General features: G+C 35.2%; 1 protein-coding gene and 1 long non-coding RNA gene across 16 annotated transcripts; one reads left to right on the plus strand and one right to left on the minus strand.

Moving 5' to 3' along the window:
- Positions 1–2055: 2055 nt before the first annotated feature.
- On the minus strand, positions 2056–2918 carry LOC148692678 (uncharacterized). The gene is made up of 3 exons (XR_015953650.1): positions 2766–2918; positions 2328–2481; positions 2056–2239 (listed from the first exon to the last, which is right to left on the minus strand). It is a non-coding gene; the product is annotated as an uncharacterized LOC148692678 (long non-coding RNA).
- Positions 2919–4622: 1704 nt separating this feature from the next.
- Positions 4623–13570, plus strand: LOC137741535 (putative amino acid permease 7). Of its 15 annotated transcripts, XM_088680412.1 has the most exons (9): positions 6312–6328; positions 6835–6928; positions 10950–11064; positions 11303–11539; positions 11664–11757; positions 12204–12418; positions 12535–12668; positions 12786–13013; positions 13106–13570. In XM_088680412.1, exons 3-9 carry the CDS (start codon positions 10992–10994, stop codon positions 13505–13507), a joined length of 1383 nt encoding a protein of 460 aa, XP_088536538.1. In that variant the 5' UTR covers positions 6312–6328; positions 6835–6928; positions 10950–10991; the 3' UTR covers positions 13508–13570. The 15 variants fall into 15 exon arrangements, with proteins under 15 accessions (XP_088536540.1, XP_088536542.1, XP_088536544.1 ...); XM_088680414.1 differs by lacking the exons at positions 10950–11064; positions 11303–11539; positions 11664–11757 and adding exons at positions 4623–4724; positions 4956–5054 and having other exon boundaries at positions 6131–6328; XM_088680416.1 differs by lacking the exons at positions 10950–11064; positions 11303–11539; positions 11664–11757 and adding exons at positions 4623–4724; positions 4956–5054 and having other exon boundaries at positions 6140–6328.
- The last annotated feature ends 2794 nt before the right edge of the window (positions 13571–16364 follow it).

Below are 16364 nucleotides of genomic sequence, written 5' to 3' on the forward strand. Positions count from 1 at the left end.
TGAAATGTGGCGAATTATTTTAAGAGTTTCTATAAAAACAGGTAGGTGCAGTATGCCCTCTTCTTTGACACATTTGACACTCATGATGCAATGTAATTCTTGGTTCAGTATTTCCATTCCAGCCACTGTTGCTTATATAGTTGTTAGAGCCCTTGCCTTTATATCCAAACCTGTAATTGCCATTTCCCCTCGATTGTCCTCCATTGTAGAATCTCTGTTGACCACCATTAAGATTCAAAGAAGACTATTGTTATTTAGAGTTATCAAAAGGCGGATCCATATGACCCAAAAAACCAGTACTTGAACCATATGAAGTTTGATCTGAAAAATATGCAGGTTGTCCCATTTGAGACTGTGAACCAAATGACACTTGTTGTGGTAAAGGACTCCAAGTGATAGTACCACCAGTACTTGATGGATCGCTTGCAGAAAAATTAGAACTAGATGCACCATTGCTATAGTGAGAACTGGCACCAGCATTAGTATTATGCATATATAAAGCTGCCATACTTTGTGTTAAAGAACTCAAGACAACATCATTTTCCCTTTCAGCTCCCAATAGTAGTGCCCTGAATTCTTTCATGGTAATAATGAACTCTCTTGCAAGAATCACAGTTCTTATTGTGGCATATTCTTTTGGTAACCCAGCAATCATAACATCATTATTGAATATATATTCTCCAGCAGCAATCAATTGATCCCTTATAGATTTGATTCTCAACAAGTACTTAGCCATTGAATCACCACCTTTTTGCATTGTGTGCAACTCAGTCTTCAAATGATTCACACCAATTTTAGACACAGATGCATAAATGTCTTCAAGATTAGCCCATGCTTCAGCAACAGTCTTGCACCCAATTACTTGTTCAATAGCATCATCTGATAGTGTAGCCATTAACAAACTTAACAAAGCCAAATCTACAGTCTCCCATTCTTGAAAAGTAATTGTCACCTCTTTTGTAATCTCAGTTTCAGCACTCACCACAAACTTAGATGGACAATTTGCAGAACCATCAAAATAATCAAACAGTTTGTACCCTTTAAGCACCGACTTGAATTAAAATGACTACTTAGTGTAACTGTGATCATTCAACTTAATAGTTAACATTCCCAACAAACCCTCAACTTTCACAGAAGAAGAAGCCACATCTAACAAATTCCAAGAAGTAATCTTTGACAAATCTTTAAACAATACAACTATAAACTTGCTTGAATCACTGGCTTTGGCCTTTTAGATTCTTTCTTGACACAGAGTAAATGGCATTGGCCTTCTCAAAACATTTAGTGCAAAGTAATTCATTCAATCTACAAATACTGGCATTGGCCTTCACAAACACATAAGAAAATCTACCAAACTACACTATCTCAACAAACATATCAAGATCGCAGAAGATCACAAAAAATCTACCCACAGAAGATCGCAGGCTCGATACCATGATAACTAAACCAAATGTATGGAAGAAATCACAGATGTATGAAGAAAATCACAGTGATGATGAACAAAGAAAGCAAGAAACTAAGAACTCTAGAGAGAGAAACGAGCGGAAGACTAAAGAGTAAATTGTATTGAATGAAACCAATTGTAACAGATTACATCAGTTATATCCCAACAATTCTAACTGACTTGCTTATGTGGCAATCCTCTACATCTCTCCTTATTTCTCCGTATCATGCTCTAACCATTCAATGATTGCCACTTGTATATTTTAGTTATTAGCACCAACATGACGTGAAACGTCATCAAGCTGAAGAAGAAGCTATCGGACATGGGGATAGACCCCGACACCCTCAAATCCTTTTCCCGCTTGCGGAAGAAAACGGAGAGAAGTGGGTGGAAATTGTAAAACGGAGACAACATAATACAACTCGGATATCATGTAGTCGGATTTACAATCTAATGATCTAATGTTTCCGATGGTCTCTAATATAATGTGAGAGGAAGGTAGAATGAAATAAATTTCTGCGGCAGTGATAAACAATGATAACACAAGGCTTATTACATAAAATTATGATAAAAGAAATTATCAAAAAAAATTATAGTTCAATACTGCCGGTCCTAAGCCTGGATAGAGGAGAGAGAGCGTCAGGTAGTCGACAGCTAGCACTCCGTTTTTATGTCGAATCCCTATGTTTGCTTACTTTCAATCAATTGCTGTACAACTATATCGTTTCTCTTTCCTACGAATTACATGGTGAATCATGCAAAATACGATGACGATGAAGACGTATCTGCCAGAACCTGCATATACGAACTGAGGAAAGTTAGAAAACCAGAACCGATGAATAAATATTTGAATGTAAAGGTTTAGTTTGGTCAGCACACACACCTCAAGTTGCTCTTCAGTAAATGAATCTTTCTGAATATTCCATGTATCAGCATGGGTACGTCGAAACTCTGCAACTGCTTTTGTAACTGTAGATTTCACCGGCAATGGGTCTCCACTAAAACGAGCGAGTAAAGTAACATGCTCCGGCAACCAACTGAGAAAACAGTGGAAAATGGAAATTGGTATGAGAGAGACATTCAAACATTCATATCCCGTGATAATTAAGATGAAAGAAGTCATGAAATGCTAACTTCCTCAATTTACAACATGCCAACGTGAATATTTGAGCTTGTCATACTTGACAAGAAAGGGGTCAGTGTTCCTAAATACATTTGAGCTTGTCATAGTTAACGCTGCTAAAACCCAACCTATTAGTGCGATTGTTTGAGTAACCGTGAATAATTACAAGATCAGTTGCCTGTATCGGACATGACGTACCTGGGCATATCATAAGGGGCTGACAACACGGAAGCCACCAGCACCGTGAATAGAAGCTATGGACTGGCTTGAGCTCAATGTTCTGCATTCATAAACAATGAAAGCATATGAGTTCAGGATTAATATAAATTCGGAACCAAACCTTGTTACAAATCTAGATTTAGGGTGTGTTTTGAAGTGCTTTTTGGATGACTAAAAGTGCTTTTAATGAAAATGTTTTTGGAACCAATCCTTAGTAAAAATGTAAGTAAATTATGGAAAAGCACTTGAAGTGCTTCTGCAAGAAGCACATAATGCTTCTTCTAAAAAGCACTTAACGTGTTTTCAGAATCTATAAACACTTTAACCAAAAATGTTTTCAGTCATTTTAAACCCACCTTCAAACGAGTCATTAACTTTTGTTGAAAAGAAATATAGATTAGACTTTAATTTTTTTAGTACTACGGAAACTAAATTATGAGAAACCATAGTGTAACACCTCTAAAAGTAGGTCGTATCTTTATTAGAGACGTACAGTATAATTTCTCTAACATTTCTTGTTAATCCTTATGTTGTAACAAGGGTGGAAGACAAGCTTATGCTCGAGGATATAACAAAAATAACGTGTTCGGCCGATGATGGCTCATCCAAGGCCCGATGAAGAGTGGAAGATGGGTTTGACTGCTGATGCTGGTGAATCATACGATGGTGACTCAGAGGAGGCTACGAGTCTTCAAGAGCCACTGAAATAGTGAACTACTGTGGTGAAGCCACCAGCTGGTCTCCTTTTATAAAACAAAAAAAAGCCAAGTGTAACATCTCTAATAGAAATAAGGTTCATCAATAAAAGTAAGCCATACCTTTTATTAAAGGTGTGATAAATATGATCTCTCCAATATTTTTTATTATTCCTTATGTTATAAAAGATGAGTTTATGCTCGAGGATATAACATAAGTAACATGTCACAGTTACATTGAAAAATAACTTCGAAAACATATTCCAAAGTCATCCAAGACGCGATGAAGCCTATAAGGCAAATGAGCAAGACGTTGATTTCATATTGCTTGTACATAACAGCCTAGGGAAAAAGAAAAAAAAAAAAAAGGAGAAATGACAAATGAGCACGACATTGAATATATCTTGGATTCCGTCGAATCCCTTTTTTTTTTTTATCATTGATTCAGCTCTTGGCATTTTCTAGATTAAGATGTTTGATTTCTTATTGCTTGTACATAACAACCTAGAAAATAAAGGCTAATGCTTAATATATTAATATAACTTTTGATAGTGGCTTGGAAGTGGCCTACAAATTACATCCCCCCTTAGATTTCTTAATGTTATCAGAGAACTTTAACAAAATAGTAATGCCAGATCATTTCCGCAAAGCCTTTTTTACGCTCGGTTAAAACCAGAGATAAATAAATCTGTTAATGGATCGGATTTTGACCCGAATTCGATCAGAATCTGATAATTCGATTATAAATAGATTTGGATATTTGACTAAAGCTGATTTGGTCCGATAATAATCTATCTGATCGACTTAATATATCATATTATTTGATTTTGATATTATTACACTTTTTTGTAATCATAATTAAGTTTTTTTATGCAATAAAAATACACTTATATCATATTTTCTTATTATTCAACAAAAATTTAAATTAAAAGTAAAAAAAAAAAAAAATATATATATATATATATATATATATAACAAAAAGATGAGGTTACTAATGATATTTTAATATTTTCCAAGTCTCAAATTAAATCCGATAAGGATCCAATTTGATCAGATGGTAATTGGATATGCATTGACTAGAATGATTCGAGTCCGGATAGGATTCAAATTTGTCAATCTGATTATAAATGAATCCGGATATGAATCAAGACTGATTCAATTCAAATCGGACTTGTTTACAAGTCTAAAGATAAATAAGAGTGCAAGGAAAGAAAAGAGTTTGGCGGAATTTATTGGACGAATTGTAAGCCAACGACTTGTTTTATTGTACTAAACTGTCAACTTTTTGCCTCACCAGAAAAAAAATAGTTCTACTTGTTGCTTTAAAGTGATATCTGCTTACTCCAGCAAGATGACAAACCTGGCGAAGTTTTCTATGACATGCCAAATGTGTACTTTGTTTTTGAGGTGCCAATCTGTTTATTTGTACCTCCAGATTTTTGACAAGTTTTTTCATCTGTTAAATTTTGGAAAGGGAGAGAGATGGGTGTTGGTGAAGCAGCAGAAGATCAGCAGTTACCGTCGCTCATAAGTTCTTCATCAGGTGAACTCAACCAACCTCTCAAAAGAACTGGTAATCTAAACTCATACCATTTTTGCTTACAAATTTTATCGAGTTGTATGCTTATGTAGTTAGATTTTGCTGCAAGGAAATATGTTAGAACCAAGGGAGTTAATAAATTTGTTGATGAGTGGCACGTGACCGTTTGGTTTAGTGGCACTCAATCATCATTTTGTTGGAGGAGGTCATGAGTTAGAGGTTTCATGGATAACCAGAGGACTCAGAGGGGCCATGTTTGAGAGCTTGTAGAGCTTTCACATGATAACTTCAGGTGGTTCTAATTATTTTGGTAGTGTAGCGGTTTTTGGGTAGATTTGATTGGCAGTTGTGGGGAATGTGCAAACAACCCCCGGTGGTCCTAATTCCTCACTCAACAACCCCCATTGATTTGTATTTTTAGTAAATTGCTTTGACCCTCTTAACTATTATTTTAGTCGAAATTGATTCATGTACTGTGTTTTTTGGTAAATTAGCCTTTTGAACTATTTAAAATTAGCCAATTAACCCTTCACCGTCAAATTCGATGAAATTTTATATATTTTGCCATCAAATATAGGCACATGCTAATCCAGCACATGATTCACTTTTGAGGGTAAAGTTGTGCCGGTGTTTGACGGCAAAGTGAATGAAATTTTATAGAATATAACGGTGATTTAGGGGGTTAATTTATCAAAAAATAGTTTATAGAGTCAATTTCAACTATGGTAATAGTTCAGGGAGTAAAATGGCAGTTTACCCTGATAGAATTTCGAGAGTTTATGTAAGTCTCTCTCTTCTTACTGGTGATCAGGCAAAGTTTTTCATGGAACTAGTCACATTTCCGAATTATCGCTTTTGCTAGCTTTTGGTTCAGTTTGATTTTTCTATAGTTTGCATTTTTTTCTTACCTCGATTCGTTTTTAGCTCTTTTCTTAGGGTTTTTGGTTATTTTCCCTCCTATCTAGGTATTTCTGTTTGCTTCTTTAATAAGTTTCCCTCATGCTGTCGAAGTTCAACAAAAAAAAATTATTTTGAGGCTAATTTTGACATGAACTTTTTAATATATAGGAACTCTTCCGACTGCAATTGCACATATAATAACATAACAGGTGTGATAGGAGCAGGAGTATTATCCCTTGCATGGAGTGTGGCTCAGCTAGGGTGGATTGGAGGTCCATTGCTTATGATTGTATTTGCTTCAGTCACCATTCTTTCCACCAACCTCCTCTCCGACTGCTACCGGTACCCCGAATCCAATAGCCCGATGAGGGTCGGATCCTACTTAGAAGCTGTTAAGGTCTACCTAGGTCAGCATTTCTAACCCAGTAACCATATAATATACTCTCTAACTTTTATTTTTATGATCTTTGTAGCATCCCGTTGTCAATTTTGATTAAAATATGCTAGACCTTGTGAGATGTAGATGTAGGGTATGTGACATGCATTCATGGGGTATTGATCTTTTGACTCTCGTTCTGTCTCCTTGGACTTTTTTGCGTGTTTACTTTGGTTCTTCCTATTGTTTCCTCAAATTTCAATTACCAAAATATAGAAATATATGGGAGGAGCACATATGGACAAACTGAGTGTGTAAAAGTCATAATTTTCTAAATGCGTGCAAACTTTGTTGAAAAAGTTGAGCTAGTAATACTTGAATAACTAAATGTTAGGCTCAGTCGTCCACGCATGAGTAAATGACTGTGAACAACATCTCAGAGTCTCCCAATTTCACATTAGCGACTTAATTTAGCATGATTTATGGGTAGACTTTATACATAGTTGTAATTTTAACTTGTGTATGATTGAATTTTAGGAGAGAAGAGTCAGACAGTGTGTGCAATATTTGCACAGGAGAGCCTGTATGGCACCGGAATTGCCTACGTTATTACAGCTGCTGGCAGCGTCAAGTAAGTCCTTGTCAAACCTTAATCTGCTTATTGCTTCTTTGTTCTTTGTTTCATGTTGCACTTGTCATTGCAAATCCAACGTGATTTGATGGGATGATTGTTTGCATGCTTAGTTTAAGTCCTGAGTTTGGGAAAATCCTAGCGTCTTCTTGTCGGATCACATGACTTTGCAGTCACACACAAAAAAAATTTCTTTGTATTTCCTTTTCTCTCGCTCATATCCATGGTTGAGAGAGACCTCATTCTACAGTCAGCAAAAATTCTCTCCTAAGTTTGTGTCAAAATCGAAGGAGATGATTTTCACATACTCTTTTAGCTTCTTAGACATTGCTCTTTATTTCTAGCCGTCATACATGATTAAATATGAGTACGAGAGTCTAAAAAATGTGTGTGTCATTTAAACTAGTCACTTGGATTTATGATCCCAATCTATATATAAAGCCAATACAAAAGGTGAATAGTACTTTTGGTGTCACCATGCTTCAACAAAAATGCTCCCAATACAAAAAACTTCAAAGGCATCCCAAAATAATGCAACAAATAAGGCAGGGGTATTTTTGTCATTTTAACAATGTTTTTTTAATAATTAATTTTTTTATGCTTTTTTTTTTTTTTTTTAAATTAGTACCTTCATAACATCTTAAGAGGCGTGTAATGCCGGTTATAAAAAAGATCTTTCACAAGAGGATAATAATGTGATTAAATTAGTTATCAAATGATTTTTTTTAACAAACAATATTATCTATACTAAGAGAGAGGGGGTTGGGTTTAGCCTCACAATGAGCTAGCAATAATGTAATTAAATCAGTTGTTTATTAAATATCATTTTCTCTATTTTTAAACATGTTAAAAACATCTTAAGAGACGTGTAATGTTGGTTATGAAAAATGTCTTTCGCATGCAGATAATAATGTGATTAAATTCGTTGTCAAATAATTGTTTTAAAAAAAAAAAAACGATATTATCTACACTAAGGAGGAGGGGGTGGGCATAGCCTCACAATGGGCTAGCAATAATGTGATTATTGCTTATTAAATATTATTTTCTTTATTCTTAATGTAAATTCTATAGAGACCGATTTTATTATGTGAATTCATCTGCTTTAATTAGTTTATGAGGGTTTTCTTCTAGCATGATCTAAGATTATTCATTTACTTCGAATATTTGACTTTTTTTTGTCAATTTACTCATATAAATACATTTAAAACGTATAAATCACACGTGGTATGCCGTAATTCAAAAAATATATTCTGCACTCGCTGAAGGCTAGGTTTTTTTATAAAAGAAATTTGAGTCAAGTTGCTTAGCATAGTGGACCATAATCCAATTGAAAATGGCCCATACAACTCCAGTTCTAGAGTTTGATGATCCTGTACCAGGTAAAATCCTAATGTAGCCGACTACAAGAAGACATTTGGTATGGTTGTTTGATTATGACAATTCTCATATCGTGTAAGATTGTACAAGGTTGAGCGATACCAAAATACAAAATAATCTCATACTTTTATGAAATGAGTCGCATCAATAACGTGACTGCGCACTTCCACCCAAGTTTTTATCGCCGATTCTTGTACGGCTCTAGAAATGAAAAGATAAAGTGACGAAACATGCACAAAGTGACAAAGCAAGAGATGCCGATTGACATAATAAAGTTGATGCAAACAAATATCAACTTGACATGAGAAAAAGGAAGGAGATGCTCCTACCTTTAGAAAACTACAAGCTCATTGTATGTGTGCTTAGAGTTTTGCTATGTATAATTAATTAGTTGTCCAAGTACGGGTGACTTTTAACCATTGATGCAGTGATTTCTACTCGTTAATCAATATTGAAAGTCACCGGCATGAATTGAAAGACGTGTGTGTTAAATTTTGTTAAAAATAGGTGGTACACTAACGGATAACTTTTGGTCATTGATTAATAGTGGATACACTTCCACCAAGAAGTTGGAGTCACTTGCCCACGAGTTTGTGACTGTTCCACTCCCTCCTCAGGTGTGAGTTATGGCAGCTAATAAGTGATGAGGAATCAAATAATAAAAACATACTAGAATGTTGGAGCTCTAATTCTATGTGTTCTTTTATCTTCTTAGGTTCTTGCGAGATTTATTTTTGTAACATACTCTAGTATACTTATACACTCGTGCATACTGGAAGCTTTAAACTTCTTGTTTTTTTTAGTATATCAGGACCATGGACAAAAGCAGTATATGCCTACTGGGAGCAGCTGTCTCCACTCAACTTTTTTTGCTATAAAAAAGGTTCCAACTAAAACTATAAATTACCTATATATTCAAAAATAAAGTCTCAATCCAAACACTCAACTTAAAATACCCTCTCACGTTCCATAATTTTCCTACCCTCTCATCCTTTTTGAGCCGTGTAATTCTTCCATTAGCTAATTTTTCATATTTTGCCATTCTAAACACCAACTACCTGAAATCATGTTGTTGGACAATAAGTTAATAGCATTATTTCAAAATTTAATTTAATTTCATCATTCGAAGTTGCTTCCACCAAGGTTCTTAAAGACTCTAGGCACTAGTCTTGCGGCAAGTTAAGGCCTAGCGCCAAGGCGGATTTAAATAAATTTATTTTATCGTACAAATAAATGTATGTTTATACTTAAAACACAATTGCATTTGGATGCATAAATTGCAAAATAGAATGACATATAGGTTATAAAGTATTAGAACATAATAAAAATATGGGGAACAAGCATATAATGTATGTTCATCTAAGTATTCAACAAGTCTATTATTTTGTTCAAAAAAAAACAAGTCTATTACAATTTATTGAAAAAAGAAAAATGCAAAATGAAAGTTATCTATTCTCTATCTAAGTTTGAGTTGCAAACGAGACGAGTGCCTAGGTGGGTCTGGGTGGGCGCTTAGTTGGCCTAGACAGGAGCCTAAACAAATCTAGGAGTCTATTCTTAATTTTCAAATATTTAGAGATTAATCGAGGTGGTGGCCAACTGTCTAGCGCCTAGGTTGGCCTAAACAGTTTTAGAAGGAAATTTTTAGAACAATGACTTCCACTAAAAAAATATTTATGGCTCCATCGATGATCAGGACTCATTAACGAATAGTGATTGCTAGTTTGAGCCGCCTAAAAATTGTAAAGTAGCTTTTTGGATGATAGAACAAAAGGAGAGTTGCAAATTGCAATGTCTATGCAAATATAGCGACACTTAAAATTAGAATCACTGAGAATTATTACAGTAACCTGTACTTTGGCACATGGGATATCTGGATATGGTTCAAAATTCTAAGATTTATTTACTTATTTTTAGTTTTTGAATCATTGGTTTTTGAACAATGATAAATAGGATGATGAATTTACAATTATTGAAGGATGGTGAGCAAAAATATTCAGTTTGTTTATTTGAGAGAGCAACTTACTTGTAAACAACGCACTTTTAGGTGAAAATTAGTTGGAGTGTTTTAAATCGAGCAAGACATTCTATTTCTGTTTTCAAGCAATTTGTTTGTTTCAGAAGGGGACTGGCCACCCACCCACTCAACTCATGTACTAGAATTCAAATCCAAAATAAAGTGAGGAGGAAAGTTAGAAAATGGGTAAAAGATGAACATGACATGACTGATTGAGAAGGTTCAAATAACATATATCAACCATTTCACAAAGTATATGAGCTCCTTGCTATGGCTATAATGGTCTTTTACTCTTAACATAGTAAGATTATATTTGTTTCTTACAACTAAATCACAGTTTGACATGTCGCATATAAACTTTTTTTTGTATTTTTAACAAGTCAATCTAATACATGTGTTAGTCTGCGATTTACAGGTAAGTAAAGAGATTGATTGTTAACTCTAAGGAGACAAGCAATGCTCGCAAAGCTACATATATGAAAGTCAAGTGTTAATTAGCTAGAGAGATAGAAATGGAAAATGAAACTGTTGCCATTTGAGGCATAGTTAGTTGCATCAATTCAAGTTTGGCATAGTGCTATTTATTATAGTATCTTCCTTTTAGGCCTTCATATGTTCTATACACAGGTCTCAAAAACTTCATAAGTTCCTAGTGTGAGTCTGATAAGCATGGCAATTCAACACCCACTTGAGTCAGCTAGTAATGGTTCCTGTGACGATGATGGCCATCCACTAAGAACTGGTAAACTTTTCGTAGTCTAAATTAAGCACTTGATAATTAAGCGTATGCTGGCGATTTTGATACTCATCTTTTAGCCTCATGCACTTGTTATGTAGATGCCAAACAAATTGTATAATGTTCAATATGAAGTGCATACGGCTCTAAAAAGGGAGTGCGAAAATCGTTGCCTCGATTTTATACTCTGTCATTTGGTCTTGGACTTACGTAGTTTCTGGTGGGAAACTCATCAATTAACCAGGAACGCTGTGGAGTTGTGTGGCTCATATCATCACTGCTGTGATTGGATCTGGAGTTTTGTCTTTGGCATGGAGTACTGCTCACCTAGGGTGGATTGGAGGCCCCGTTTCGTTGCTTTGTTTTGCAATTGTCACCTACATTTCTTCCTTCCTCGTTTCGGATTGTTACCGGTCTCCTGATCCTATCACCGGAACTCGAAACAAATCTTACATGGATGCTGTGAAAGTGAATCTCAATAGTAAAAACACCGAAAACCTCTCTTTTTTGCACTTTTTGCTCTACGTGATCTTCATTTTAGGATATGTTTCTAATAGATTGGATTCTTTAATGTGGGATTCTGATTTAGTTCAGTGATAGTTCAGGTAGAAAAAAGACCTGGTTTTGTGGTTTACTTCTGTATTTCAGCATGTTTGGAACTGGTATTGCTTATGTGATTACCACTGCGACCAGTATGAGGTACTTAACCAGCTTCCCCATTGAGTCGTGCTTTTCATGTCATTTTCGTTTTGTTTCAGATTCAGGCCCCTTCTATAAGAAATCAATAGTATTATTAAATGAAATTTGAGATCAAGCTTCTTATTTTCTAATTCTAACTCTCTTATGTTAATGAATACAATTAACCTAATTCACTCAGATTCTATCAAAATATGCACAAAAATAACCAGTTACTTTTAATCAAAACACTACTGGAGGGATGGTCACTTAACCGTGTTATATATACGACTTACTGTTTTGTCTAGGGTCTCTCAGTTCTTTTTTTTATTAAAAGTTTGTAACGAGTTTTATTTGTGCATATTTACCTACACTATACTAGTATGATGATGCTTACACTTCTTTCCAACTGAAATTAATTTCGTAAAGGCGATATGTATTAACATTTGTATTCTATTTTGTCGATTTAGAGCCATTCAGAGATCAAACTGCTACCACAAAGAAGGGCATGAGGCTTCATGTGAATATGGAACTAGTCTGTATATGCTGCTATTTGGACTTGTCCAGATTGTTGCGTCACAAATACCAGATTTCCACAACATGGAATGGCTTTCAGTTATCGCAGCAATCATGTCCTTTGCCTACTCTTTCATTGGACTTGGCCTCGGCTTTGCAAAAGTAATAGGTATTTGCTTCGATTTTTCCAGCTTCTTTTTTCCTACCTTCCAGCCTCATTGTCCAGAATAAGACATAAATAAAAGCTCGGAACTTCGATTTTTAAGATATGTTTGTTAATTGCAGAAAATGGGAAGATTCAAGGAAGCCTAACAGGAGTTAGAACATCAAATGTTGCTGATAAATTATGGTTATCCTTCCAAGCACTTGGAGACATTGCTTTTGCCTATCCATACTCTATTATTGTTCTTGAAGTTCAGGTTGGATTTCTAAACTTTTGAAAGAAGAAAAACGAAGAAATCTGATTAAAACCACACAAAATTCTGATTGATTTTAATTAGAAACTGTTGGATTGTGTTGTATCTGTCAAATCAAAGGATACTTTGAAGTCCCCTCCACCAGAAAATCAGACAATGAAGAAGGCCTCAATGATTGCCATATTTGTCACAACCTTCTTCTACCTCTGCTGCGGATGCTTTGGATACGCCGCCTTTGGCGATGACACCCCAGGGAATCTCTTGACAGGATTCGGATTCTACGAACCCTTCTGGCTCATTGATTTTGCCAATGCTTGCATTGCTCTTCATTTGGTGGGAGGATATCAGGTACCGTATATATATGTATCAAATTTTTCAAGTTTGAATCACCATTTTTTATCTGTTGTAGTCACGTATATTTCGAATGTTTCATCTTGCAGGTCTACAGTCAACCAGTATTTGCAGTTGCTGAAAGATGGTCCACGAAGAAATACCCGAGCAGTGGATTTGTGAACAACTTTTACACTATCAAGGTCCCATTGTTACCGAGATTTCAAGTGAATCCCTTCAGGCTGTGTTTCCGAACTGTTTACGTTGTGTCAACTACCGCAATTGCGATGATATTTCCTTACTTCAACCAGGTTTTGGGAGTTTTAGGGGCCTTGAACTTTTGGCCTTTGACCATATATTTTCCTGTAGAAATGTACTTTGTACAGAAGAAAATTGGGGCTTGGACAAAAACATGGGTTGTTCTGAGGACATTTAGTTTAGCTTGCTTTCTTGTAACAGTTGTGGGTGTGATTGGATCAGTTGAAGGACTTATAAGTGCCAAACTGAGCTAGGGAAGTACAAAGAATATTGTAATATCCTCCATAAACAAATGAATATATATATATATATATATAATAATATATACATATACATATACATATATATATATAGTCATCCTCATTTACATAATTTAATTGCTTCCATTGCAAGCTACAAAAATAATGAGATTGCACTGAGCAAATAAACGACCACAATAATGAAACCTTGTCCCACTAAATGTGATCGGTTATATGAATTTTAGAACACAACTGCCTTAATTATATAGTAGTTCTACCTAACAACCTCAAACTAGATGACGCACATTGCAAAGGTTAGCAACTTCAACGAGTTGATATCGCTTATCGAAATTGAATCCTGTGAAGAAGTAGAAGAAAGATTGTAAAAGCATTTCTTTTCTTGCAGATTTCACCACTTATAAATCATCAGCCTCTTAACTACTTAAAATGTTATGAAGTGCTTGTCTAATGCAAATATATATCCTCATAGGCTAGCTCCTCTGTCTTAAATAAGAGCTAAACACTGCAAACCTAATTGTTCCCTTTTTCTTACCCCAACTGATCAGTTTGACATATTTTCTCTTCCATAAATATGGTAAAAACAAGATAAACCAAAAAAAGTAAATAATTAAAACAAACTTGTGCCCAATTTGTGGTATAATTTTTTTTTCAGAGCTTTTGGGATTTTGGACAAAAATATTATATATAGGAGAATGCTCTCAAATACCAATATTATAGTAGTACGTAATAGATCTTAAAAACGTTAGTGCAGAAAATAAACATATCATATCTATATCATCTCGATGTTGTCCCATTACATAGGTAACAAAGATTCCCCTATAGTCGTAATATATAGAGAAATTATCAATATGTTGTCAATATTGTGTAGATCTACTGCATTAAATCAGTAATGTTGTTACCATTTCAATATTTGAGAGCATTTCAATATTTGAGTGCATTTCACAATATTATAACAAATGGTAAATATGAGGCTTATACAACAACAACAATCAAGCCTTATATACTCTACTTAATGAGATTGGTTGTATGAGTCCTACTACACTATTGCGTTCTGTTTTGCGCCTAGCGTTCTGTTAACTCCAAGCATTCCATATATTTTCTTATAGTCTCTTTTAAAGTCTTCCTAGGTTTTCTTCTATCCCTTTTGCCCTGAGCTTCTGTCTCATAGTCGCAACTTAACCGAAGCATCTATAGGTGTTCGATTCACATATCCAAACCATCTTAACCTGTGAAATTCCGTTTTCGGATTTCACTGTTATAATCTACGTATTTGTATTATTGAGATTTTATATTTTTTTTTTGAGAATTTATATTAGTTTATTTGAAATTAGATTTCAATTAAACTAGTTACGAAGAGTGAAGTTTGGAAAATTATTATTTACTCGTTGACCTTTTGTAACGTTTTCGAATAGTTCTCGAAGCCACGAGCGCATAGGCGAAAGCCGTTTGCAAGTCTGGATTATAACGGTATAGTTACAGACGTTTGAAGTTGTGAAACTATAGATTGTGGGAATTATTTTAATTTCCACTTAGGGGTGAAAAAGGCCCAAACACTTTTTGGGATTAAAGTACCGGCCAGTTTAAGTGGAAAAGGGGACCAATTAGAAGGAAGAAAAGAAAGGAAGGACCAATGGGGGAAAAGGGATTTTTTTTTTTTTCCCTCTATTCCCATGAACCCATTTACCCACGCCAACCCAGAGTGGTTTCCGGCCACTTCCATCATTTTTTCAGGTAAAATTCAACTATCCATCACCTGCAACCTCTTCCACCATCTCCCACCTTCCATTTCCACCCCAAGTTGAGGGTTTTTAGGTCCAAAACCGTGTAAAAACCGTGCGGGTGACCCATGGAGCTTTGACGGCGATTCCGCAGTTTCGGTGAGTTTCACCACCCACCATCACCCTTAGTCAACTCCCTTTGGACCCGGGAACAAGACCCAACAGGTTGTAGGGGTGTTGGGACACCGAGGAAGTCGAATTGAAGAACACCCACCTTAGGGTTTCGGCGGTTCGTGGCAAGTTTGGGATGTTTTCAGGCCAAATTGGCCTTGGCCGCAGGTATAAAGTTTACTCTACGTGTTGAGATCTTCATTCTTGTGAAATTTGAGAATTTTTTTAAAAAGTCGAATTTTCCGATATGTAGTGGGCCTATATTAGTTTGTTAGCGACTTGAGTATATGAGATATGTTTATTATCTTAATTTCTTTTATTGGTACCGATTGTGAATAAGAATTGGTTGTATGAATATGATTTTCTATTGAAATGTGATTTTATATATTTAGCCATAGACCTATGTTTATTAAACATGATTTGGCTTGTGTACTGATGAGGATTATGATATGTGATTTGACTTGCATATTTGAATGGTGGTTGATGTGCTTAGATGGTATGATATGATAAAATGTGAGTGACTTTAATGTATGTGATATTGGTAATTAACCATGCTTTCATAATTATGATCCGGTGTGGATATGAATTGGTTTTATGAATATGTTTCTATTGAATTGTTATTTCCAATACTGAGATATTGATTTAAGTTTATGACATGAGATTTGACATGTATATATTGAAATATGGTTTGATTGGTTTGTTTGGCATGTTGTAATGAAATGTGAGGACTAGTGGTAGACCGTTAACCCGTGGTGATGGGGATTTGTTGCTTCGATATGGTTTTATCTCATGTTTCGCTGATTCGTTCTAAATTTAGTATTTGTGCCTTATTTCCCTTGGTTGAACTTTTGTAAATTAAGTAGCTTGTGCTTGTCTCATTTCTTTGAGGCGTTGTATATATGGTTGTTGGCCCTTTGCGATTCCGTTAAGTGATGGTCCAGAATCGTATCCACTCGGATTCC

Source organism: Pyrus communis, chromosome 11 (genome assembly GCF_041283825.1).
Source record: "Pyrus communis isolate YQ-2024b chromosome 11, ASM4128382v1, whole genome shotgun sequence".
Classification (NCBI taxonomy): Eukaryota; Viridiplantae; Streptophyta; class Magnoliopsida; order Rosales; family Rosaceae; genus Pyrus; species Pyrus communis.